This window comes from Lampetra fluviatilis, chromosome 12 (assembly GCF_964198595.1).
Source record: "Lampetra fluviatilis chromosome 12, kcLamFluv1.1, whole genome shotgun sequence".
Classification (NCBI taxonomy): Eukaryota; Metazoa; Chordata; class Hyperoartia; order Petromyzontiformes; family Petromyzontidae; genus Lampetra; species Lampetra fluviatilis.
In genome coordinates, this window is record NC_136286.1 from 154,039 (window position 1) to 178,679 (window position 24,641).

Sequence of the window (24,641 nt, forward strand, 5' to 3'; positions counted from 1 at the left end):
TCTTGCTTCCTCCCTTTATTACTGCTAATCCTACAAAATACACGAGCATAATATGACTTTGAGACCCCCCCCCACCACCTACACATTCCACAAGTAGTGACTAATCCCATATCTGCATTTTCCATAAATTAGCTAAATTCCTCTGTTGATATGCAAATTCCTTTGTCAAGGCGGCCTCCTCCTCTAACTCAGCTTAAATATACGCTACCAAGCTTGGTGATGTTCATTCAGATGCTGTCTTTCCGACAGCCCTGTTCTTCACCTGAGGACGGCTGCTTGCGTTGTGGCCGAAACGTCGTGAGAATTGCATTTTATAATGTTTTTATTTTTTTATTTTATTATTTCCTTTCGACGTGACTTTACCGAAAGAACCAAGAAAATGCTTGAGATGTGATGTAAGTTGCTAATCTCGTGTAAAGCACTCTGAGATGCCCTGGTGTAAAGGGCACTATATCAAACTAATTGTGAAATAATATATCTTGTTTTCAAGGGTGGTTATGGTACTGTATACGGGACATGCCCTCTGTGCTAACTGTCACATGTTGCTGTGTACTTGTCGTTGTTTGAATATCAGGGGAGTTCAGAAAGGATGCAACGGAAGCAGTTCAGCAGCATGGAGCAGGTGAAGATGATAGCGGCGAAGATAACAAAGGGGAGGAGAACTGTGAGGGGATAGCCGAGAAGAAGAAGAGAGTTATGTACAGGAGCACAGGCTCCCAGAGCAGCCCTCCCCCCCCCCCAGATCTGACCTTTACTCATCTCTCAACCTGCCCCTCCTGCAGGCAAAAATCTAGAAGTAAGCCCACCGTCAGTATATGCCCAGCATACAGCACTACCCTTTGCACACCACATATGCACTTCACAAAACGCATCCTTATTATTATCATTATATCTACGCTTGTTTACCAAAAAAAGCCTCGCTGAGTTCCAAGACTTTTTCAGGAGGGTCTTGCCAGGTTTTTGCAGTAGGGGGCAATGCTTGCTATATTTCCCAATTAAATAATTTGCGAGTATTTCTTTCTAATTTAGAAATTGACACTGTCATTAAAAGGCCTACTCTTCTTTAATGTCCACTGTGTATAGACGGTGTGTATTGCATGGTTAATATAGCAGTATTAAAGAGGGCGACCTGTTGGATTTAAACCACATATTATTGGAACAAGCTACCACTGGGCCACGTCACCATGTCTTAACATACTGCACAGTGCATACTCCCACACATAGCCTGTTAAACTGTAACACGTAAACCTTACATCATACATTACATCAAGTTTACAAAATCACGTGTGATCAAGTTTTAAACATTTATAATTGTGTATGTTCATATTAATCATGTTATGATTCATTGCCTCACCCAATTTTCATGATTTTGGGTTAACATTAGCATCCATATAATTTTTTCTTTTACACCTTGTACAGTATTGTCTCTTTCGTTCATGCCATTAGCTTAAAGATGGCCGTCAATATTTTGCATGTTTTTACTTAACTCATCAATTATGTATTCTTGCAATCACGATTCACTGAATGTATGGTGATACAAATAGATTCGAACCAATGAATTTACATGCCGGATGTTCAAGCGCAACTCTGTGCTTCGAAAGCAAGTGCCTTATCGCGGACACCTTACGTAATTTAAAACCGTTCAAAATGTGTAACGTGTGCAGTTTACACAAGATTCAGAGCCGCGGGAAGCACAGGTAAGTGGGAATGCAGAACCGGGACCGAAATTTGTCTAAGCCTTATATATTGTGTTTGGCCAACTCCATTAATGAGTGTTCATACGTGTGGAAGGAAAGCAAAGTACTCGGAGAAACCCAATGCAAGTGAAGAGGGTAACAATTCCTGTAGAGATTGAAAGTAATCCACTTGTCGTGTTACCATAGCCCGGCCAACCAGGTGATGGGCGCCCTCAACACCCCACAAGCCATAGCTCTCGCAGATCTTCCCATCTGCCTCAAGCCCCTTGCAATCCTGTACCTGTGTGTAGGCTCTACCTGTTGTGCGTGCGTGGTGTAAGCAGTGCGCGCCTTGGAGGTTTCACAACTGAGGGAAGCAATGCAGAGGACGTGCAAGGAGCAGGATGCCCACCAAGGAGAGCTGCAACAAATGCAGGTAATGCATCACTCAGCCGGGCTTCACCTCAGCAGTAGCAAATAATACACATAATTATATGTACTGTTTCTAACTACCTATTTCCCTAGTAATCTAAAGACCCTTTTTCAAGAAAATCCAAAAGATATACATCCAAAACTCTTTCCTAGGCACAAAAAAATGCACGTATGTTGTTAAGATTAACTTAAATTCAGACATAGACATGACATTTCAAATGATAAAAAATAATGTTTCGGACTAATCCTAAAGTATAACAAGAAATGAGGTCGCACATTGCATCACTCATGCACTTTTTTCCCATCAAAAGTGGTGTTGCATGGCATCAGGCATCATCACCTCAGAGAAGACACGTTTAGGTATTACATAATATCAATTATGTGAACACTGAATTCCAAAAAGATCCTAAATTGTTATTGAAAATCGAACATTTCCCTGCCAGGCACTGAAAATGCATTTCTATCCTCCAATGATTCTATAAATCCAGCCCCAGAGGACACCACGAGCACACTGTCCATGCCTGTAAGAGTATAAGTCAATTAAAGACAGCATTGCAGTCACATTCCTATTCACACTAAATCTTAGTCTGAGGTGGAAAAATACTTGAGTTGCAAAAGCACTTTGCAATCACAGGTGATTTATATTATTGGTTCTTTCGGTAAAGTCACGTAGAAGGGAAATAATAAAATAACAAAAATATAAAACAATACAAATTCTCACTGTATTGTTTTATATTTTTATTATTTTATTATTTCCCTTCTACGTGACTTTACCGAAAGAACCAAGAATATTAATCCCTGCAGTCACGAAAGCTTTAAATATAAATTTCACAGGTGATGTGTTCAACATATAGGCTTTCGCGACCTATATTAACCATAATAGAGGTTTCTGGATTAGATCGTGTAAATATAAATGTGTCGTTAAATCCACCACAACCAGACACAGCTAACTAGTAAGGTTTGTTTCGTAAACAAAACAAACTGCGAAACATCATACTCGAATTGTAAATAATGTGGGTTTACTCTCAAACACACAGGTGTGCTTAACTAGTAACTAATTGATACGTTTTGTTTCGTGACAAACCTTACTAATTGGCTGTGTCAGGTTGGTGGTGACGGTTAAACGACTCATTTATATTTACGCGATCTAACCCAAATAAATCTAGATTTGAAGTTTTCATGACTGCAGGGATCCATACTCCTTGGTTCTTTCGATAAAGTCACGTAAGTATAAAATAAAATAAATAAAATCACGACGTTTCGATCGCAACACAAGCAATCATCATCAGGTGGGAAAACCACAGCAAGAAAATGTTTAAACCTCTTGTGGACAGGTGATTTGCATTCAAGGTTCAGCTTAACTTCGTGTGCAGGTGACACGCCCGAGCGTGATGGTGACATCTGCCTGCCGGTCCTTGTAAAGGTGCGCCAAGCATGCTTGCACAGGTTTGGTGGAGGATGAGCGGGATCGCCGCATTCTGTTGACCGCCCGGCTGCATACCCTGCGATGCATTCCCTCACTTTTCCCAACGTGTGCTCCCGTTCAAGCCGTACGCGCCCGCACGCAACCTTCACTTGCACAAAAGATGACAAAGATCCCCCCATATAGCCTGAACAGACTGTTGGGGAACGTGCTGTTAGCAAGCACCTATATGAAGGCCGGCACGGCACACGAGAGGGTGGGTGGCCAGCACCATGCCCGACCGCCTTTGTCTTCCCAGTGGCAATGTTTACACAATGCACCAAGTACTCCTTTGAGGCGGAGTCTACCTAGGGGAGGCCCGCGACCGGTTCAGATATTCGTCATTATTTTTGGCCGTGAGCAGGAATCGAACTCGTGCCACCGGGTTTGGAGCTGCTACACTTGCACCTCCCATTGTATCACTGACTGTGGCTTTGTCCGCACATCACAATCGGCAGAACAAACGCATTGTAATCGTTCTCAACATAGTTTAGGAAATGCCAGTGTGCCACATTCGTGCGAGTTTCGTTTGGTACACGGATGTATTTGGGTGGGTGTATATGTCTCAAGATGGATCGGCTTGACCTACTGTGACTGTTCTTGCGTTTACCCATTCCCAGGAGAGAGGAATGCCACAGCACCAGGACTGGAACACAGTTCCTCAAAGTCTTACAGTGATGGTTCCAGCACCACTCAGCCTGCCACTGTCGCGAGGAGAGACAGTGAACAGAATTTGATTAACCATGTTTTGCTTCCACAGCATCAGCCCCATTCTCTCTGTCCTGTTGCTCAATATGGCTCCAACCAGTAAAATTGCTTGTCCAGCAAATTTACTTCATAACTTGCATGTGTGGATAAACACATGTTACATTATTAATTTATTATTAATTTCTTTGTCAATTTGAACATTAAGCATGAGCCCCGTGTTTCATTTGAAGCTGATAATTATCCAGAATAATTAGACTTGCAGATTGAAAAAAAACGAATGTTCTTGTTTTTAATTAAAACAAATACTTAATGCATATCAATAATAATTTGTGCGTAATGCTCGTACACCGTGTGTATAATATACTGCAAATGGAAAAAGTGGTGTTTTACATATACAAAATAAAGAGCAATGTGGCCAAAAGGAGTTGGGTCTCAGGCTGATGGTTCAATGACCATTGCCTCCAAAAGCCCGGATGCCTCTTCTTACCCACAATTAATTTCCCTGGTCCCCAACCTTTAGGGCTCCCCAGCCTTCCACGTCTAATATCAGGAGAAATTGACATGAATATGCCGTTTGTAATTTAGTAGCACTGACGGTGGCAATGCCTACATTCCCCTTCTCCACAGATCGGCCCTGTGAATTCGGAGCCTGGCAACTTCGAATCGGGGCCCTGATTCCCACAAGATGAAGCATGGTGATGTGTGGATGTGTGCTCCAGGCAGCAGCTGCGTCTAACCAAATTCCACTGCAGCCTTGCCCATTGTTCCAAGATCATGTAGGTGGAGTGATAGCTCGACAGCAGCAAGTACATGCCTCTTATTGAAGATACTCTGCATTAGTTTATTGTTTAAGCAGGTGTGAACTTAAGAGACTAAGATACAGTAGTCTCATTTCTTCAATAGTAGCATTAGCACGTGCACTGTTATAACTGATTCACCTGTCCACAGCCTGAAGAAAAACACTATACGACAAAATAAACAAGCAGATTATGTATCCACATACATAAAATGGTGATTACATACTTTACTGTATTTCTATATTGATATAAATAAATGTAACTTAATGTTCTTAAATTGTGGTACCTGATATCCGTATTTAAACTAAATAGTTTTAGAAGAATAAACATTCCAATTTACTTCGGCCATGTACAATGATGTACGCCATTTACTATACAGTCTATATCAATAATGTTGGGTGGAACACACAGGAGTCATGAAGAAAAAGACTTGAAGACGGGGTATAAGCATAGCAATGTGTTCTCGTGAATTTGCAGGCCAATCGCAAGCAAATGTGGAATTCTGGGGGGGGGGGGGGGGTGTGCAGCACATCTCTCTACCACGTCACATGTTAACCCCTTGCGTGCCTGGTCACTCCAGCCAGTGAATGCTGCACACAGGCAAGCTACACTCAGCACACGCAGGGTATGCACATGCACATCCACCCTTGCAGTCCAGTGTGCGATAGCCTGCACGCGTACGATCCCTAGAGAGATGGCATATGCAAGATCAATAGTGAGACCATGAGGGACAGCATTTAAGGCTGAGGAGGACGGAGTGGGTGGAGGGTGGAGGAGGCAAGAGGAGGAGGAAGTGGGCTGACTCACATCACTGTGCTGTGGCACACTGCTGGCTCCTGCCACTCCCGCCATGGATTACTGCTTGCCAACAAGAATTCTTTGTGGATGAGAAACGATGGCGATTGTGCGGTAAGCAGGATTGCGAGGGTGCTGATTGGGAGGAAAAGCATCCCACGGCAGTGTCTTTTGTTCATCCACTGAATCTTTTCTCTTGGCTGTGGGAGGGTTGGTGGGAGGGGAGGCGGCCATGAGCCCGGTTGTGTGCTGCTCAGATGTGCACTGCGTCTGTTATGTGCATCGACTCTCCATCCTCACAGCCTGGGCTTGGGTTCCAGGATAAATAACAATTGCACAAAGATCTGTATATGGCTAGGTTCATGTCAGATTGGAATAAGGATGGGAAACGCATCCCATGCATTGTTCATATATTGATGCTAGCAACATAGGATTTTTAAAGAATGGGATTTTTTTCGAAGGCATACATTCAGGACGGATAATATTTTCGGCACGTTCAAGGTGAATGATCTGGGCTCGTGCTCCTGTTGTTGAGGCACGATAAATCGGTAAGGGTGAATTCATAGCACTGGGGCATGAATGCCACTAAGCTGCATCGTTTGACCATGTTGGGTGTTGCAATAGGAAAAGGGGCCGTGTCCCTTTGTGTTTTGCAGAGATCGCCTCGCTCACGCAGGTTCACGATACGCGAACACCATCAATGTCGCACAGTGCCGGCGCGAATGTGTCGATGTGTGTGTGTGCACGGGCATTGGTGTATATTTGCATGTCAGTGTATGTGTTGGGGTGTGTCTGTGTGTCGGTCGAGTGTATATATATCTCTGTGTGTGCGGGTGTGTGTGTGCGTGTGGGTATGTGTGTGTCTTTTGGTGGGTATGTACTGTATATGTCAGTGTGTTTGTTGGTGTGTATGCATATATTGTGTATTCTTGTGTCGGTGTGTGCAAGTATGCGTGTCAGTGCATACATGTGTGTAGTTAGTGTAGTAGGTGTGGTTGTGTGTGTTCTCCTATCGTTGTTTCTGCCTGGCACCGTCACCTATGTCACAACGCATATCCACGTTTTCAATCATTGGATGGCTGTGCCCCTACTGTCTCGCCCCAGGGTACAGTGGCGGCCCTGATGGCTCGGGCGGGTAGCTTCTAAGGCCCCCTTGAGGGCCCCGCCGCATTGCCACCATTGTGCGCCGTGCCTACCCCAGACTGCCTTCTTTGTTTGATTTTAACCCTAAGGTGAAATTAACTGTATTCGTTCAAGATTCGCTATGTACTGTGTAATCGGCACAATTTAGTTTCATTGGGCCGCCTATCGCAAAATTTGGAGCCACTATTTGCACATGAGCTCCAAATTTTACAAATTAAGCTCCGCTAAGATATCTGAGTATTCTTCTTGACAGGGTTAGATTTTAAATTGTACTGCAAAATAAAACACCGTGGCAATCACGTGCACAGAGTAAGCTATATATCTCGTATTTTCTTCCATCTCCTCGTAAGTGGAAGGGGGGAAACCGAGGATAACGCTTTTACAGTTTCGCGTTTTATCAGAAACCCCCAATCGGAATTAACGTTTAAACAACAACACCAACAACAACTCCATCAATGGGCAGCATCCAACCGTGGGGATGTATTAATTGACACGGTCACAGAGAGTGAGGGGCCGCCCACACGCTCATCGCTGGGGCTAGGCTCTCAAAAGTGCTGGACAGCGCCAGACCCCGGGGCCCGTCATCAACGGAGACTCAGCTTGAGCTCTGTGGGTGTTGGATGGGCAATGCGTGAGAGTGGCCAGTGGGTGGCGTGAGATTATCTCGGTGCCCTAATTGAAAGACAATTCCTCTAAATCGCCAGCGAGGGTTAGACATGGCAGTTGTAGTACAGACTACGGTTGTAGTTGACTTACGGGTATCGTAAACTATATGTTGAACCATATTCTTAGGTTTTTTCGGTAAAGTCACGTAGGTAAAACATCAAAATTAATGAAAATAAAATACGTGACTTTACCGAAAAAACCTAAGAATATGATTCCTTGCAGTCACGAAAGCTTCAAATCTAGAATTATATGTTGAACTTCTTTCGCACCGTGCGTAGCCAACCGTGCCTAATTGGAGGTCTGTAAAGGGCAGAGCTTGCGCTGTAAGGATGTACTTCGCTTAAATTTGAGATGTGCAACTCCTGTAGATTAATGGGAATATATCGCTAAGTACAGAGAGCAATGGCACACAGACTTGGCTCAAAGCTGCTCATATTGCTTGATAGACAGCGTATTGAACACACTGAGAAACAACATGCCAGGAGACTCGGGTCAGAAGTGGTGATTGCAGTGTTGACTGGTGAATCTGGATCTCAGGAGTTACCCGCATCCCACTGTGTGTGATCTCTGCGAAGGGGGGTGTCGTTTAAATGCTGGTCTTGCTCGTCACAAGTGAACTCATAAACAACCGTATAAGATGCCTAAGGAATGCAGACTCTCCGTACAAGAGAGGTCATCGTCCTTGAGCACGGACTGCATGATATGTAAACTACAACAAATTTCCCCTTTTGCCCCCCACCCTCCACCCCCGTGGATTACGGTCAGGGCCGCCCAGAGGTTCCCGGAAGCCAAGAGGCAGAATACCGTAGACTCGTAGAGGGACCTCATATTCATCCCCGACACACACCAGGCCCCGTTGTGGGGGGGGGGGCTTTTTTTATATTTTCCCCATTTGCCCCCGCCGCTGCTGCTCTCCACTGCCCGGGGAAATAGTATTTTCCCGGAGCTCAGCCCCGCACAGAAGTTAAGCCATGGACGACAATGTCGTGGCGTTTAAATCAGCACGATGGGACACTCACGATATTAACCATGTATAGATTAGCCAGCCTGGCGGCTCAGCAGCAGACCGAGCAGCTCGCAATCGGAAGGTTTGCGAGTTCATATCCTGGTTGGGGGTTGACTCATGACCATCATCCCTCTGGGATCGATAGCATGCATACCATGTTGTGGGGCAAAACAGTGGTCCTCATGTAGCCAAATGACTTACGTGAATCGGTGATCATACCACGTTAGAAGACGATGTAGCACCAGTAAAGGCTTTGCTCGAACTCCATTGCTGTTAAAGCTTGCGTCTAAAGGGATGATCCCATCTCAATGTATTTTTTTAGGTGAAATTGTTACATCTTAAAAAAACTACTAAGTGCCTATCTGAATTCATTTGCAACTCCACTTGTGACTTATAACGTGATGGAAACGGAATCGATGCGGTGATGGCGTTCAATACCATAAATGCGGGTTACAGTGTTCCCTTTGTGCCAGCCTCAGGCGTGCACGGGGAAAAAAAATTTGAATTCGAGGGGGGGGGGGGGTGACCGTGCCGTGTCGCCCTCGTCACCATATATTTAAGTGCCATTGAGGAAGATGGGGCAAGTTTCACTTGGCGTTTGAAACGAATTGCATCTCAATTAGATAATTAAATGTGCCCGTATGAGGCAGTGGCTCTGTGATTTATACGAGGCCCAATGAAGTGGGTTGCCTTGTGATGGAGGACACCAGGGCGCTGGACATGCAGTCCAGAGCAAAGGGCTTGCGTAGCAAAACCTTAAAATAAAAGTTATTTAAACTAGATTAAAAGCTTTCGTGACTGCAGGAATTACTCTGGTTCTTTCGGTAAAGTCACGTAGAAAGAAAATAAATTAAATAATAATATAATACGACGTTTCGATTGCAACACAAGCAACCATCATCAGGTACGGATGAATGAGAAAAACAAACATAGTAAACTCAGAAATACAATGCAATACAACCAGAGAGTCGGCCAACACAACCGTCAACACCCAACCAGTAATGGTAAGGCCCACTGTTTCAGAAGCGACCTGGCCACAAATGATAGCTTAACGAAGTGGCTTATCATGTGGAAATTGATAGCAGCCAAATACTCTAAACGCGTGATGGTGAATCTAAATGTGGAGGGAAAACCGGAGGACCCGGAGAAAAAGGCACGCGACCACGGGGACAGTGACATGCAAACTCCAAATATACAGGCGTCAGGGTCGGGATCGAACCCACGACCTCTTATATACCAAGCAAGGTAGTTAACATCTCGCCACCGGGACACCCTCAAGGACTAGGAGAGGAGAAAGTGGCTTTCAGGGGGGGGGGGGGGAAAGGCTGGTGAGCAACACAGATCCTCGCTTGAATCAAGGAGACTGCAGGTACCAGACGAACAGCTGCACCATGCTCTGCAGTAATTTATTTGTTGCCTTCTGTGCCCACAGGTGAAAGTCGTTTCGTCCCCGGGTGAAGAAGGACAGTGACTGGAGTAGGCAAGCGGCTGTCAGGGGAGCTCATGGGTCGTGCGTGGTGACGAGAGACGAGAGACCATGCTGCCGCGCCGGGGTTTGTCCCGGGCCGGTGGAGGTGGGGGGGCCGCCGGAGGTATAAAGGGAGAGGGGGGCGGTCAGGGAGGCCGCTCCAAAGGGGAGCCTCCCACTCCACTTTTGGGGGGGGGGCGGGGATCCAAGGGGGGGGAGTGCGGCACCCCCGAGGCGCTCATCGACTCGCTGCAGGCCGCCAACGAGGACCTGCGGGCAAAGCTTACCGACATTCAGATCGAGCTACAGCAGGAAAAGGGGAAGGTGGGAGTTGCTCCCACGCACGCTCACACACGCATGGACACACACGCACGGACACACACGGCTTTACAGGCGGGTGCTCGCCGATTGTACATAACTGATTGTACATACAGTGAGGGAAAAAAGTATTTGACCCCCTGCTGATTTTGTACGTTTGCCCACTGACAAAGAAATGATCAGTCTATAATTTTAATGGTAGGTTTATTTGAACAGTGAGAGACAGAAAAACAACAACAAAATCCAGAAAAACGCATGTCAAAAATGTTATAAATTGATTTGCATTTTAATGAGGGAAATAAGTATTTGACCCCTCTGCAAAACATGACTTAGTACTTGGTGGCAAAACCCTTGTTGGCAATCACAGAGTTCAGACGTTTCTTGTAGTTGGCCACCAGGTCCCACTCCTCATTGCAGATCTTCGCCAAGTCATTAAGGTTTCGAGGCTGACGTTTGGCAACTCGAACCTTCAGCTCCCTCCACAGATTTTCTATGGGATTAAGGTCTGGAGACTGGCTAGGCCACTCCAGGACCTTAATGTGCTTCTTCTTGAGCCACTCCTTTGTTGCCTTGGCCGTGTGTTTTGGGTCATTGTCATGCTGGAATACCCATCCACGACCCATTTTCAATGCCCTGGCTGAAGGAAGGAGGTTCTCACCCAAAATTTGACGGTACATGGCCCCGTCCATCGTCCCTTTGATGCGATGAAGTTGTCCTGTCCCCTTAGCAGAAAAACACCCCCAAAGCATAATGTTTCCACCTCCATGTTTGACGGTGGGGTTGGTGTTCTTGTGGTCATAGGCAGCATTCCTCCTCCTCCAAACACGGCGAGTTGAGTTGATGCCAAAGAGCTCCATTTTGGTCTCATCTGACCACAACACTTTCACCCAGTTGTCCTCTGAATCATTCAGATGTTCATTGGCAAACTTCAGACGGGCATGTATATGTGCTTTCTTGAGCAGGGGGACCTTGCGGGTGCTGCAGGATTTCAGTCCTTCACGGCGTAGTGTGTTACCAACTGTTTTCTTGGTGACTATGGTCCCAGCTGCCTTGAGATCATTGACAAGATCCTCCCGTGTAGTTCTGGGCTGATTCCTCACCGTTCTAATGATCATTGCAACTCCACGAGGTGAGATCTTGCATGGAGCCCCAGGCCGAGGGAGATTGACAGTTCTTTTGTGTTTCTTCCATTTGCGAATAATCGCACCAATTGTTGTCACCTTCTCACCAAGCTGCTTGGCGATGGTCTTGTAGCCCATTCCAGCCTTGTGTAGGTCTACAATCTTGTCCCTGACATCCTTGGAGAGCTCTTTGGTCTTGGCCATGGTGCAGAGTTTGGAATCTGATTGATTGATTGCTTCTGTGAACAGGTGTCTTTTATACAGGTAACAAGCTGAGATTAGGCGCACTCCCTTTAAGAGTGTGCTCCTGATCTCAGCTCGTTACCTGTATAAAAGACACCTGGGAGCCAGAAATCTTTCTGATTTAGAGGGGGTCAAATACTTATTTCCCTCATTAAAATGCAAATCAATTTATAACATTTTGACATGCGTTTTTCTGGAGTTTTTTGTTGTTATTCTGGCTCTCACTGTTCAAATAAACCTACCATTACAATTATAGACTGATCATTTCTTTGTCAGTGGGCAAACGTACAAAATCAGCAGGGGATCAAATACTTTTTTCCCTCACTGTAAGTGGTCTTTGTAAAGGGTCGCGCAGATGTCCATTGAGGAAATCGAATTGTGGCAGGTGTCACGCTTGGAGAGGGAGAAGGTGCAGGAGGTTCGGTATGCCCGCGACCAGGAGCAGAAACGGCACGCGGCACTGCACACTGAGCTGAAGGCGAAGCTGCACGAGGAGAAGCTCAAGGACGTGCAGGTGATGGAGACGCAGTGAGATGGGGCGGGGCGGGGGTGAGGGGCCGTCCATAAATGACGTCACGCACCTGGGGGGGGGGGTCAGACATTTGTGAAGATGTGTGACGAGGGGGGGGGTTTGAGAAATGTGACGTCACATCAAAATGCGCAACTTTAAATCAATATAGAATTGTTATAACAACACTACCGTAATTGTTATAACAACACTCCTACAACATCAGAGTGCAGCACCACATTAAATACGCACTACAATTACAATAGTTTAGAGCGATTTGAAGCATGTTTTATTTTCAAAATGGAAATGTGGTTTTGGGGCGGCGGCAGAGCTTTGTGACGTCATATTTGAGGAGGGTCTGACTTTTTGTGACGCCGTGTGACGAGGGGGGGGGGGGTCAAAAATCGTCCAAAATCGCGTGACGTCATTTATGGACGGCCCCTGGGGCGGGGGGCGCAGCATGAGTGAGATGCCCAGTTGCAGGGATCATCCATCAAGATGAAGATGTCATCGTAGCCAAAGCCATTTATGCCACCATACCTCGCAATAATTCCACAGCTACTGCGCAGTCAACATGTGACCTCAAAGGTCTGCCCTAACAGTATCCCACCGCATGCTCTTAGGCCTTGCTCCGCCTTGGTCAACGGACTCGTGGCAACCATTCCAACGCCTGTCTGGGCAATATGCTCTTCCCCCATCCTGCACACGTGTCCCATAATAAAGGTTTTAGGGTTACATCGCGTTATTTATAAAGGTGCCACCCGACATGGCCAATCAGTAAAAAATGTGTCGCGTTGACAAAAGACAAATAGTTCACTACTTTAGCCCACCGATGTGTTGAAGAGTGGATCCACAACAGTTATAATTTGAGTAGTAGGACGTTTCGCTGGAAATTACATCCAGCATCTTCGAGCGATTTGCCAGAATAGTGAAGCCATCCACCTACTTCCAGTCTTAAATAGTGCAGGATGACGTCATCATTATTGAACTCCATCAGGATTCGAGATCAGAGGCGGAGGTGGGGGTGTATGCAATTATGTAATACATCAGTAATCAGCCAATTAGCATGTGACTCACCTGTAAGGAATTGCAATATGTGTTGTGTATTACTTATTAATACGCTTCCAGGCTGCGCTGAGTCTATAGCTATCACAAAGATTGAAATTATTTGAATTATTCTCAGTATCTATTGATTCTCTAACTAATCTTGGCCAGTAATAATTAGTTCTGCATCACACTTCAACGTTATCAAAATCAATTGAATGTCCTTGTTGGCAAGCATGCTTTGTCACTGCTGACAGCAGTGTTTGGGAGAATTTGATGTTCCTTTTGTGTTCTTTTAGTCTTACGCTAATGTTACGTCCCGTCTGTCCATAAACAATTGATCCGATATAGACCTTCTGTCGATAACTTCGGTAATTCATCTTGAGTACAAGACACTAATTTTTGAATTTTGTGTACCGTACCAAATCTCACTTTAATGTTTTGCTTTTGCAAAACACGGGCTAATTTGTCAGTAACTTCCGAGATATATGGTATTTTAATTGTTTTGATAATCTGATCACTTTCAGCAGTATTGTTGTTCGATCTTGATTTGGCATTCAATGCTCTGTTAATTTGAGCATGATTATAGCCATTCATTCTTAGTGCTTCTTTAACATGTTTAATCTCTTTCCTTAAACTTTCACCATCTGACACTGTCTTTGCCCGATCTATGAGCGTCTTGATGAGAGAGGATTTCTGTGCTGGGTGATGATGCGAATCTGCATTCAGATAAGCATCCATGTGCATTCCCTTTCAGTAGACGCTGTGTGTTATTTTGCCATTTTGACCTCGTCCAAGCAAAATATCCAGGAAGGGGAGTGTGTTGTTCATCACCATTTCCATGGTGAACTGAATTGCTGGGTTTTGTACATTGAGATTAAGTCTAGATTTGAAGCTTTCGTGACTGCAAGGATTCATACTTTTTGGTTTTTTCGGCAAAGTCACGTAGGTAAAAAATAAAATAAAATAAATGAAAACAACTAAATTAAATCACGACGTTTCGGGCACAACACAAGTGTCCACACGCTTAAGTGTGTCCACACACTTAAGCGTTTGTGCTTTCGCTACGTTGTCCCCACCTGAAGAAGGACACTTGTGTTGCGCCCGAAACGTCGTGATTTAATTAAGTTGTCTTCATTTATTTTATTTTATTTTTTACCTACGTGACTTTACCGAAAACAACAAATAATACATTGAGATGATTAAATAATTCAGTAGTGTACCTTTACCATGTGGCCAGACAACCAAAGTGTCATAGACATATCTAAACCAAAAATATGGTTTTAATGTACTTGAGGCAAGTGCTCTTGTTTCAAAGTTTTCCATGTACATATTTTCTATAGCAGGAGACAAAGGAGAGCCCATTGCTGCTCCTTCCTTTTCTTTAAAGAGGTCACCTCTCCACAATAAATAAGTGTTATTTAGACAATGGTTGGCCAATTTTGGAATATCTTCTGGTAAACCTGTCTTCTTTACCAGTGTATCAAGTAATTTAAGTGACTCGTTAACTGGAACCTTAGTGAACAGATACATTACATCAAAACTTACCAGAATATCATTAGGGTTAAGTATAATATCTTTAATCACATTCACAAGATGTTCTGAATTTTGCTAATTTATGTGGCAGAGCCTATTGTACTTACTATGGGTCGTAATGGGATACCGATTTCATGAATTTTTGCTAGCCCATACATACTTGGTTGTTTTGAGGCCCGTGGCTTAATTTGGTATTGCTCAATCTTGGGGATTAATGAATTTGCAATGATTGCAGAAGTCTTGCGTTCTAAAGTATTGGTTGGATCTCGTTTAATTTTAATATAGGTATCTTCCTCCAGTAAATCTTTAATTTTATTATCATCATCTGATCGGGACATCACTACAGTAGTGCGGCCTTACAGGTGAGTCATGGTAAGTGGCTGATTACTGATCTATTACATAATTGCATACACCTCCACCTCTGCCTCTGATCTCGAATCCTGATGGGGAACAATGATGACATCATCCTGCACTATTTAAGACCGGAAGCAGCTTCACTGTTCTGGCAAATCGCCCGAAGATGCCGCATGTAATTTCCAGCAAAACGTCGTACTACTCAAATTGTAAATGTTGTGGATCCACTCTTCAACACATTTATAAATAACGCGATCTAACCCAAAAACCTTTATTATGAATAATACTGGTTGCGAAAGCCTACGTGTTAAACACATGTCCCACGCTGTGCATGCGGCAGTTTTTGCCTTACAACATCTCCAAGGATGTTACGGGGGCTGTTATAGCGGTAATACCGGGGTGCACATATGCGTTCAGAATGTACCTGAACGTGCGTGCGTGTGACGCATGAATGCCATGGCAGGCTGTGCGCGAGTCTCTCATCCGGACGCACGAGATGGAGCTGGTGCGCGTGATTAAGATGAAAGACGGCGAGATCCACCGGTTGCAAGGGGCCCTGGTGACCCTCCGCGATGGGGCCCAGGACAAGGTGAAGGCTGCCCTGCAGGCCGAAGCGAGGGAGGACGCGCGACGGGCCTGGGAGGGCGAGCGAGCGCGGCTGCTGCACGACCTGGAGACGCTCAAGGCCGCCAAAAAACAGGTCGGGGTTGTGACGCACGTGTCCGAGCCAGGAGAGGAGTATCCGGGCCGGCAAGACGACCGGCAGTTCCTGGTTTCTCAACCACACTGGCTGTGAATTTTCCCTCATTCAGGTGGAGGAGATGTTGACGCACACGGTGACAGCCGACAAGCAAAAGGCGGCCGATCTGCGGACATCGCACCACGCGCACCAGGAGGAGGTCACCCGTATCAAGCGGGACAGCGAGCGGGACATTCGGCGACTGGTCTGCCTTCACTCCCTTTACTTACAAATCCCGATGCACCACACTATCCTCTCGCCATACTACCGCACCGAAGAGAGCGTTTCACCGGACTGCACTGGCAGATTTAACAACACTGCTGACTGCTGCTCACAGTCAGCAGGACGATATGACTCCCCATCACGTGTGACCACCAAACGGCGTGCACAATGCTCTCAGCCATGTCTGAGCCACAAACTCCACAGACCTGACTGTGTGGCCGCTAGATATGTTGGGGTGGCCAAAATTTGAACTCTTTATCAGTTGGTGGCCTCAATAAAAATATGAACACAAATTCGGCTTTACCAAACTGTTTAGAGTCACACCTTTTCACGTTGTTAAATCTATTGGTTTTGTTCAACCTGCATGCACTTTGCTGTTGTGATAGAGCTTCTCACCATGACAGGAAGTGTTGTATTTGAACTACTGCACTGACAATAATTTATTCGATGACTTTGATTGCTCACCAGCTGCCATTGTGGTCGTACACCTCTCTGCCCCGGGTGTCCCCTCCCCCCAGATGGACGAGTTGAAGTCTCGTGAGCGCTCGGTGCTATCGCTGGAGCGTGAGCTTGGGGCACAGGCTGGCTATGCCCAGCGGCTTGCACTGCAGAGAGAAGCGCTGGACGAGGCCAGCGAACGTCGCAACGCTGGCAGCCCCAAACGAGAGATACCAGCCGCTGTAGCGAACAGCGGCGGGGTCACAGGGGGCGCCGGGGGTGACTGCATGGATCGCACACCAGACCTGGTCTCGGAGAACCCCTTACACTCAGTATTTTAGTGCAGTGCTTTCGCAAACCAGCAAAGTCCCCCAGGTGTGCTGCGGCATTTTCAGACTTATCGGAAACAACAGAACCTCAAGCCCCCCACCACCCACCTCCGCCGCCCCTCCCCTCTCCATTCATCGCGGCACACAGTCCAGAAAACAGCCGTCAGCCCCCATCCCCGGCCCTCTCAACTCCGCCGATTGTGCATGTGCTGATGGGCAAACAGACACGGAGACACATGCAGAAACAATGCACAAAGATACGGAGACACATAGACACCGAGACACAGACACGGAAACACATATAGAGACAGACTTGCACACAAGCATGAATACACTGACACACGGAGATACAGAGACATATACAGACATGGCGACACAGAAACGGAGACACCGTGATACGGACACACACCGAAATATAGACACAGAAACATAGAGACACTCATAGAGACAGATACATACGGACACGAATACGCTAATAGACATGGAGACACTCGGAGACATGATTACACGCATTTAGGTAAATTCTTGTCACGGAGTTTGACAACGCGACTTTATGTCCTTGTTCTTGATCGGTATAAGCAAGGTATCATGCATTCTCTCTCGGCTACAACGCATTTCCACCCACCAGAGCCCACAGGGATTTGTTTGCTTGGCGTGCCGTGAAGATCGAGTAAGCTGGAAAGTGCCATGGAATCAGAATATTTATTTATACTGGGGGAATCCGATGAACTATAATGCTCTTTTTCACAGATGTCTAGTCGGGACAAGTAAGACCATTACAACAAAAAAACAATACAAATACACGATGTAGCGCAATGTACTTGAAAGGTAAACAAACCACTCAAACACATACAAATACAACTAAACCATCCCATCCTACTAAGCAAAGCCCACCGAGGTATTAACTTATTTTTAAGAAGCAACCTGGTAAAAAATGATAGCTCATCAAAGTGTCTTATCATTTGAACATTTATTGCACAAATTAATCTGAATCTAAATAAATCTAGATGTAATCCCTCTAGCAGTGCTCCACTCCCCCTACCCCACGCCCCCCTCTCTATCTCTCCTCCCTGGCTCCTCCCCTTCTCTTACCTATATAGCCTCTTGTCACAGCAGCCCTTTTGCCCACTTCAGCAATTGTTTCTTGCTGTGGTTGTCCTACCTGATGACGGATGCTTGTGTTGCGCCCGAAACGTTGTGATTTAATTTATTTTATACCTACGTGACTTTACCGAAAGAACCAAAGAGTATGAATCTAAATAAAAAATAAGAATGAAAAAGGTTGAAGCACTTTTTTAGTGGATGTGGATTTTGCCCCGTAGGTGTGTACATTACACGTTGACTGTTTAAATAAGCGGACGATATTCCTCCTTCCCATTGTTTTTATATAAAAATGAAAGTAGTTTTTCTTACATATCTTATTGGGCAATACAGCCTTTTGGAAGTGTTTTTTTTCAGCAGCATGGATTTAATGCAAGCGAACTCTGGATCAGTTCGACAATCGGTGTTTTATCATCATTGTTGGGCTTGCTTAAATTAATTCTGATGAAATGCCCAGATGTTTTTATGCCAGATGTTTATATACCAGGACCCATTTCTGTGCTTGAAATGGGTCCTAGTTTTATGCAAAACCATACGCTACACAACACAAAGTATTCAAACTTGATTTGAAGCTTTCGTGACTGCAGGAATTACTCTTGGGTTCTTTCGGTAAAGTCACGTAGAAAGAAAACCAACCACCGTCGGGTTGGCAGCCCACCACTTACATTATCGTTGGCTGCTGACATTTGGGCTACGCCCATTTCAAACCCTTATAAATAGTTTGCCTTTGGAAGCTAACCCCCCCCCCTTTTCCTGAAGACAACCGCTTGTGTTGCAATCGAAAAGTCGTAGTTTTTGTCATTTTCTTTGACCCTATCTACGTGACTTGACCGAAAGACCCAAATAATATTACTTCATGCAGTCACGAAAGCTTTACGTCAAGCTTTAACACAAAGTAATTGTGAGGACGATATTGTTGACCACGTATGTGGCTGATGTTAAGTGTAATGGATGTTCGATTTTGTGTTCACTCAAGGAGGGGCACCTGGAGGAGCGAGATGTGCGGCGGTTCCAGCTGAGGATCGGTGAACTGCACGGGGTGGTCCGCAAGCTGGAAGACCGCAACGCGCTCCTGGCTGACGAAAGGAATGAGCTGGTGCATAACGCACAAACGCGCACCCATGCGCATCCTTGTACCCTCCCGTAGACGCAGATACACACGGCCTTTGTGGAACAAACAAAATAAATAAGCAAACAATATGCCCACTTCCCAAATCTGTTTTGTCTGTAATTGGCACCTCCTTTTGTAAACATGGGGCGCAGTCCATCTGCTCCATTGCGATGCTGTGGTGCTTTACCTGCAGCTTAAGCGTGTTCGGGAAACAGAGGCCCAACTGAAGCCGCTACTGGACAAAAACCGGCGCCTTGCCAAGAAGTGCGATGACTTGGTAGCCGCCCAGCAGCGGCAGGAGGAGAGGGTGCGTGGCCTCTCGCGGGAAAACCTCGAGCTGGTTAGTGCCGCCCTCGACCCTCCCTCATCTACGCTGGACCCCCCAGCTCCACGTGTGACTCTACCCTGACTTCATAACGACCTCACACCCTGATCTCACATTTTCAAAGTTTTTTTTGTCCTGGCCAACTCTCATTTTGCGATTTTTCTTCGAATTATATATATTTATATATATTTTAATGTTCGGGGTTAGGGACATTGGCCGGTGGTCGAGACTAATGGCGGCATGCCGGGCACTCGAGTGCAACTGATGACATCCACTGTCGAGATGGGGTGATGAAATCATCTCAAATGCAGGGGTTAGTTGGATTGTTACGTGTGTTGAACTGGTTGGCTACGTACGCGCCGTACGTAGCCAACCATGATAATCGGAAATGCGGGGTAAGGACAACAAACTTAACACTAAAATCAAGACCGTGAGGCATGGTGGTGGACTAGGGAAGCTTTTATCTAGCAGGGAAAGGAAATGACGAAGTTCTTTTCGTGTTGTAATATATTGTTGATATATATTTTTTTATTATGGCGAATATATATAAACATTTGCTTATATACGTGGCTGTGTGTGTGCGTGCGTGCGTGTCGCGGTCGGGCTCATTGGGCTGGGCTGTGGCTGCAGAAGGAGAAAGTCAGTGTGCAGTCGGCAGCGGCACAGCTAGCTCATGCCGCCATGGCAACCCAGCAGCAGACTGCGCAGCAGAGATCTGGCGCCAGCAACCAAGGCAGCGAAACGACCGGCAGCCACACGGTGACGCAGCCCACACAAGCAGTCCCATACCTACACGGTGCAACTGTCCCAAGGCCCACGGTTCGCCACATACTGCCTCCACCACCACCTCCATTAAGCTAGGTGACATCAGTCACCCATTAAAAGTGCGGTTTTCTGGTCGGGCTCTCAAGCTTTTGCCACATGCTGCTGCGGGCATCTTCAGGAGTTGGATGTCCGCAGTAATTTAGTGTGTGGCAAAAGCTTGAGTGAGGGAATGCTCAACACGCAGTCGTCCAACCAGGAAACCGCACTTGGGACTGCAAGCTTCTGAGAAAACTTGTATTTAAATCAGTCGCTCATCTCGGCGACGTGGGGTGTGGAGCCGTGACGGTTGGTTGGTGTTTGGCGCCATTCTCCGCAATCGATGTCTGTTCGTGCTTTGCTCCAAAGACGGCGAGCCAGACGGCGTGCGTCGCTTACGGTCCCCCGAGTGGCCACGAAGAAATGGAGGAGGGGGACGAGGCCGACGAAAATGAGATAGAGTTCCTCAGGCTGCAGGTTGCCGAGCAGCAGAACATCATCGACGACCTCACCAAGGCACGCTCCACCAATGCCCCAGAGCCACTTCCCGTGCACACCAGCATGAACTCACGCACACAGCATCCCCGTCAGGTCAAAGTTGCAGAGCACGTGTTCTGTACAGTAACCTTTCCTCCCTGTCTCTCCTGGCAGGCTCTGCAGTCTGCGGCCTATGACCGCAACGCGATGGTGAGTACCTTGCACAACGCCCGGCATTCAATCAATGTTCGCTTTGGGCAGTCTTCCAACGTGGCTGCCCGTGCGTCCCTGTTTCCCACAGGAGCTGGACATCATCCGCTGGCAGCGCAAGCAGAAGAGGCGCAGCTCTCGGAGCAGCAAGGTGGGGCCTCAATAGTGCCCGTGGGCCTAAGCAGCATCTCATTGTAGCAGGTTCAAGAGGAAATGTAAATTATTATTTACACGTTGTAGGTAATTCAACAGCAGTTGTCCCATGGATAGACTTTCTCCGTGTCACGTGCTTGTAGCATTCCCACCACTGGCTCAAGGCTGTACTTGCCTCAATGCTTATTTGAGCAAGGAATAACTTGGTCTTCCGATGACAACACAAGAGGGCTCATCGGAGAACCCGTGTCACGTGTCTGCAGAGGATCCTGACTCAGAAGTTGGTGGGGGTGGAGCGGGAGATGTCCCTGGACTCTGACTCCTCCTCCTATGCCACCGACCGCACGGCTGGCACACCGGGCACGCCCGACACTGACATGGACGAGCAGCGAGCTCCAGAGCAACCGGCACGTGTGACCCCACACTCTCACCCAGACCTCATCATCATCAGCAGCCGTGGTCAATCCACTGCTAGATGAATGCCTCCTAAAGCCACCGTCTCTCTCCCACGATTCTGCGATGGCACAATCAACCTAGCACTTACACGGGGTGCCATTATTACACCAGGCTTCATGATTCCATGATACCAGATAACGCCACTCTCACTCCTAATGAGAGAGACTGAGTGGGATCTCACTTGGTTCCATTAACCATTGCATTATTCGGCAGCACATCACCGTTTGTTGTGCTGTATTTCCTTACACGGTGGGTAGAGGTGGGGTGGGGGGTTGATACGCAGCGCTGGTGTTCTCTGCATGCGAGCAGTATGAATTTGGGTGTGGGTGCGCTATGCGCGCGAGTGTTACGGCTACAGTTGACCCACGTCGTGTGGTTATGGGCATGTGTGCGATGCACAGAGCATGGCACGTGAAGAGACAGAGCTGCGGTTCCGCCACCTCATGCACGAGTACCAGGCGCTGCAGAGGGCCTACTCGCTCCTGCACGAGCAGCTGGGGGGCGGCCTGGACGCCGAGAGGGACGCGCTCGTAAGTGCCTGGGCGTCTGCAACTGACTCGGTGTGCGTGGTGGTGGTAGGTTCACCATGATCGGTGGTGGGATTACCATGGTGGTGGTGGTAGGTTTACTATGGTGGTGGCGGTGGGTATATCATTGGGTGTAACAATGCATTCATTCTTCAATGTCAATAAGTATAGTCAGGATACTTGTGTAGTGTCGTAGGTCTCTTCTCTCCCTCGAGGCGTGTGTGGGCGGGTGGCATGCGGCACACACACTCAGTTGGAGACGCGGTAGTCGCAGGAGGCACCGACTTTCTTTTATTAGGTTCACACCACCAACTCCGACCCCCTCTCTCATGACTACGCTGCCGTACAGCCCGGCCCAGACACGACCCTGTCTGCGTTGCACCGACGGCGTGGACTGAGACAGCCAACTACTGTCCGGCGGCGCAATGATCGGGCGAAGGGGGCAGCGACGAAGGCGGCGACGATGACGGCGACGACGAGACGAGTCCACTCCCTTAACCGGCAGCCCGGAGCTCTCGCCCTCTACTGCTTTTATTCCCTAGGGCGGAGCCAAGCCGCGCCTCCCTTCTCGAACCCACCAGAGGGTTACAGGGGCCTCCCTATGAGGTCTACCATGACCCTTGCCCCAGTTCCTCCGCCCTGCTGGCACACCCCTATATATGCTCAACGGCATGTGAGCTAAGTGTCCAACTGCAGTTTCAGCTGCTGTACAGCAGTCAGCGCTGTGTCACTACACTTGCACGAAATCGCTTGTTAAAGAATCACTGTTTCTTCAGTCATAAGTTGTACATCATGTGTCACGTGACCTCTGCAGCTGCTAGAGGTGCCTTACATTCACCACAAGGTCAAATATGAAGAGATTCTTCAGTTTTCACCTTGAATCGGGACAATGCTGTGGTGGCGAAGGATTCACCACACCAAGTCTCAAGACTCTTTTCTTCATGTCCTGCTAAGTTTTCCCAGTAGGGGGTAACAACTGCTATGTTCTTCTCAATTAACTAAATTGCAGTGTAATTTTTTAAATTTGTCTAAAAATTTGAACTTGACGCCAGCCACAGCCTCTTCTTTTTAGAATGACCTCACCAGATCTGGAGAGTCCGCTGTGAAGTGTTGGCGTGTACTTCATGGGTAATACAGCCGCAGTGTTAGCCAGGGCGGCCACTGGACACGAACCACAACAAGATGCGTATGCGCTACCTCTGGTCTGTGTCACTGCCCCCCATGAACTCATTTTTTTGTTTGTAAAACGTCGCCACCGGATTTCTGGAGATGCTTTGGTTTGTGTGTGTGCGTGCGCGTACCCTCGTGCAGACACGGGAGCAGCTGCAGGCCGACTTGCTGAAGTACCAGGCACGAGTAGAGGATCTGGAGAGGGCCCTGTCCCAGAGAGGCCAGGTGACTCAGGCTGACGGCAGCACAGTATGTCCTTGGGGTTCCCTCCCTACTGACACGCACACCGACACCCCCACTTTCTCACACATACTCATACATACTGACAACACCGACCTCATTACTGACACGGACACAGTTTCCTTCTCACCGACACACACACTGACACCTCTCCTTGTTCACCGACATGCTGCACGTGCTTTGAATGCTGCATATACTTCTTTTGGCTACATTTGTTCTCATGACTACATCTGTTGCCAGCGTGTGTATTTTGCTGCAAGAACTTGTGTGTGCTGCACACATCTGTGCACGTGTGCATGCGCGTGTGCAGGATGCGACCTGGGTCGAGGAGAAGCAGCAATTGTGCAGGCGGAATCAGGAGCTTCTGCAGAAGGTTTGACGGCTGCACGCGCAGACACGTATGGGCACGTGGGGGGGCGGCATCGTGACCGGGTCCAAACTCGTGTCCCCCCACCCCCTCCTTTCCCCCGCCGCCCACACTTCCTGCAACCCCTTCTTTTTGCAGCTCCATGAGCTTGAAAACGACGAGAACTCCCTGAAGCAGGAGGTCCAGGACCTGCAGGACCAGAACGAGCTCATGGAGTTCCGCATACTCGAGTTGGAGGTGGTACACCTGGATACATGCACACGGGCAATGTCTCGTTAGGTGGAAGGGGTAGTTCGTGGCACTGAGTGACGTCTCATTGATTAAACCCAGCGCTGCTGAAGGAAGGTTTCGATATCTACAGTGGGAATTCTACCTCTGGAAGCTAAGGGGTTGTTTCATAGCTCTGATGACTACCAGAAAGTGCCTTCCGCTCAGGAGAGTTTAATCGCCGAGGCTACGGGATCATAGAACGGGACAGATAGGATGCCACGCTCCCTTTCGAACCTCCCGATATATTCAAAATCAAACGTGTGCAACCTAGGAATCGTGCAGTTCTTTTTTTATTTTTATGGAAAGTAGTTGAACAAGTAAAGTGGAGGCCATGAAAGTGAGGGTGGTAAGGTTCAGGCCGTTGACATTGACACTCGTCTGAATCTCGTCGCTAGGTGGGTGGGATCTGCTGGGCCACACCGCTGCCT

At 47.2% G+C, this 24,641-nt stretch overlaps 1 protein-coding gene across 1 annotated transcript in view; it reads left to right on the forward strand.

Annotated features, from left to right (window-relative positions):
- Positions 1-10,222: 10,222 nt before the first annotated feature.
- LOC144935257 (janus kinase and microtubule-interacting protein 3-like) overlaps positions 10,223-24,641 on the forward strand; it is a 37,257-nt gene continuing 22,838 nt past the window's right edge. The window contains exons 1-16 of the mRNA XM_078861827.1: positions 10,223-10,477; positions 12,221-12,349; positions 15,741-15,977; positions 16,090-16,221; positions 16,757-16,984; positions 19,083-19,202; positions 19,411-19,557; positions 20,173-20,361; positions 20,713-20,859; positions 20,995-21,030; positions 21,122-21,181; positions 21,447-21,590; positions 22,041-22,169; positions 23,478-23,585; positions 23,887-23,949; positions 24,082-24,183. Of these exons, the coding sequence (XP_078717953.1) occupies positions 10,223-10,477; positions 12,221-12,349; positions 15,741-15,977; positions 16,090-16,221; positions 16,757-16,984; positions 19,083-19,202; positions 19,411-19,557; positions 20,173-20,361; positions 20,713-20,859; positions 20,995-21,030; positions 21,122-21,181; positions 21,447-21,590; positions 22,041-22,169; positions 23,478-23,585; positions 23,887-23,949; positions 24,082-24,183 (2,226 nt within the window). The remainder of the gene's footprint in view (positions 10,478-12,220; positions 12,350-15,740; positions 15,978-16,089; positions 16,222-16,756; positions 16,985-19,082; positions 19,203-19,410; positions 19,558-20,172; positions 20,362-20,712; positions 20,860-20,994; positions 21,031-21,121; positions 21,182-21,446; positions 21,591-22,040; positions 22,170-23,477; positions 23,586-23,886; positions 23,950-24,081; positions 24,184-24,641) is intronic.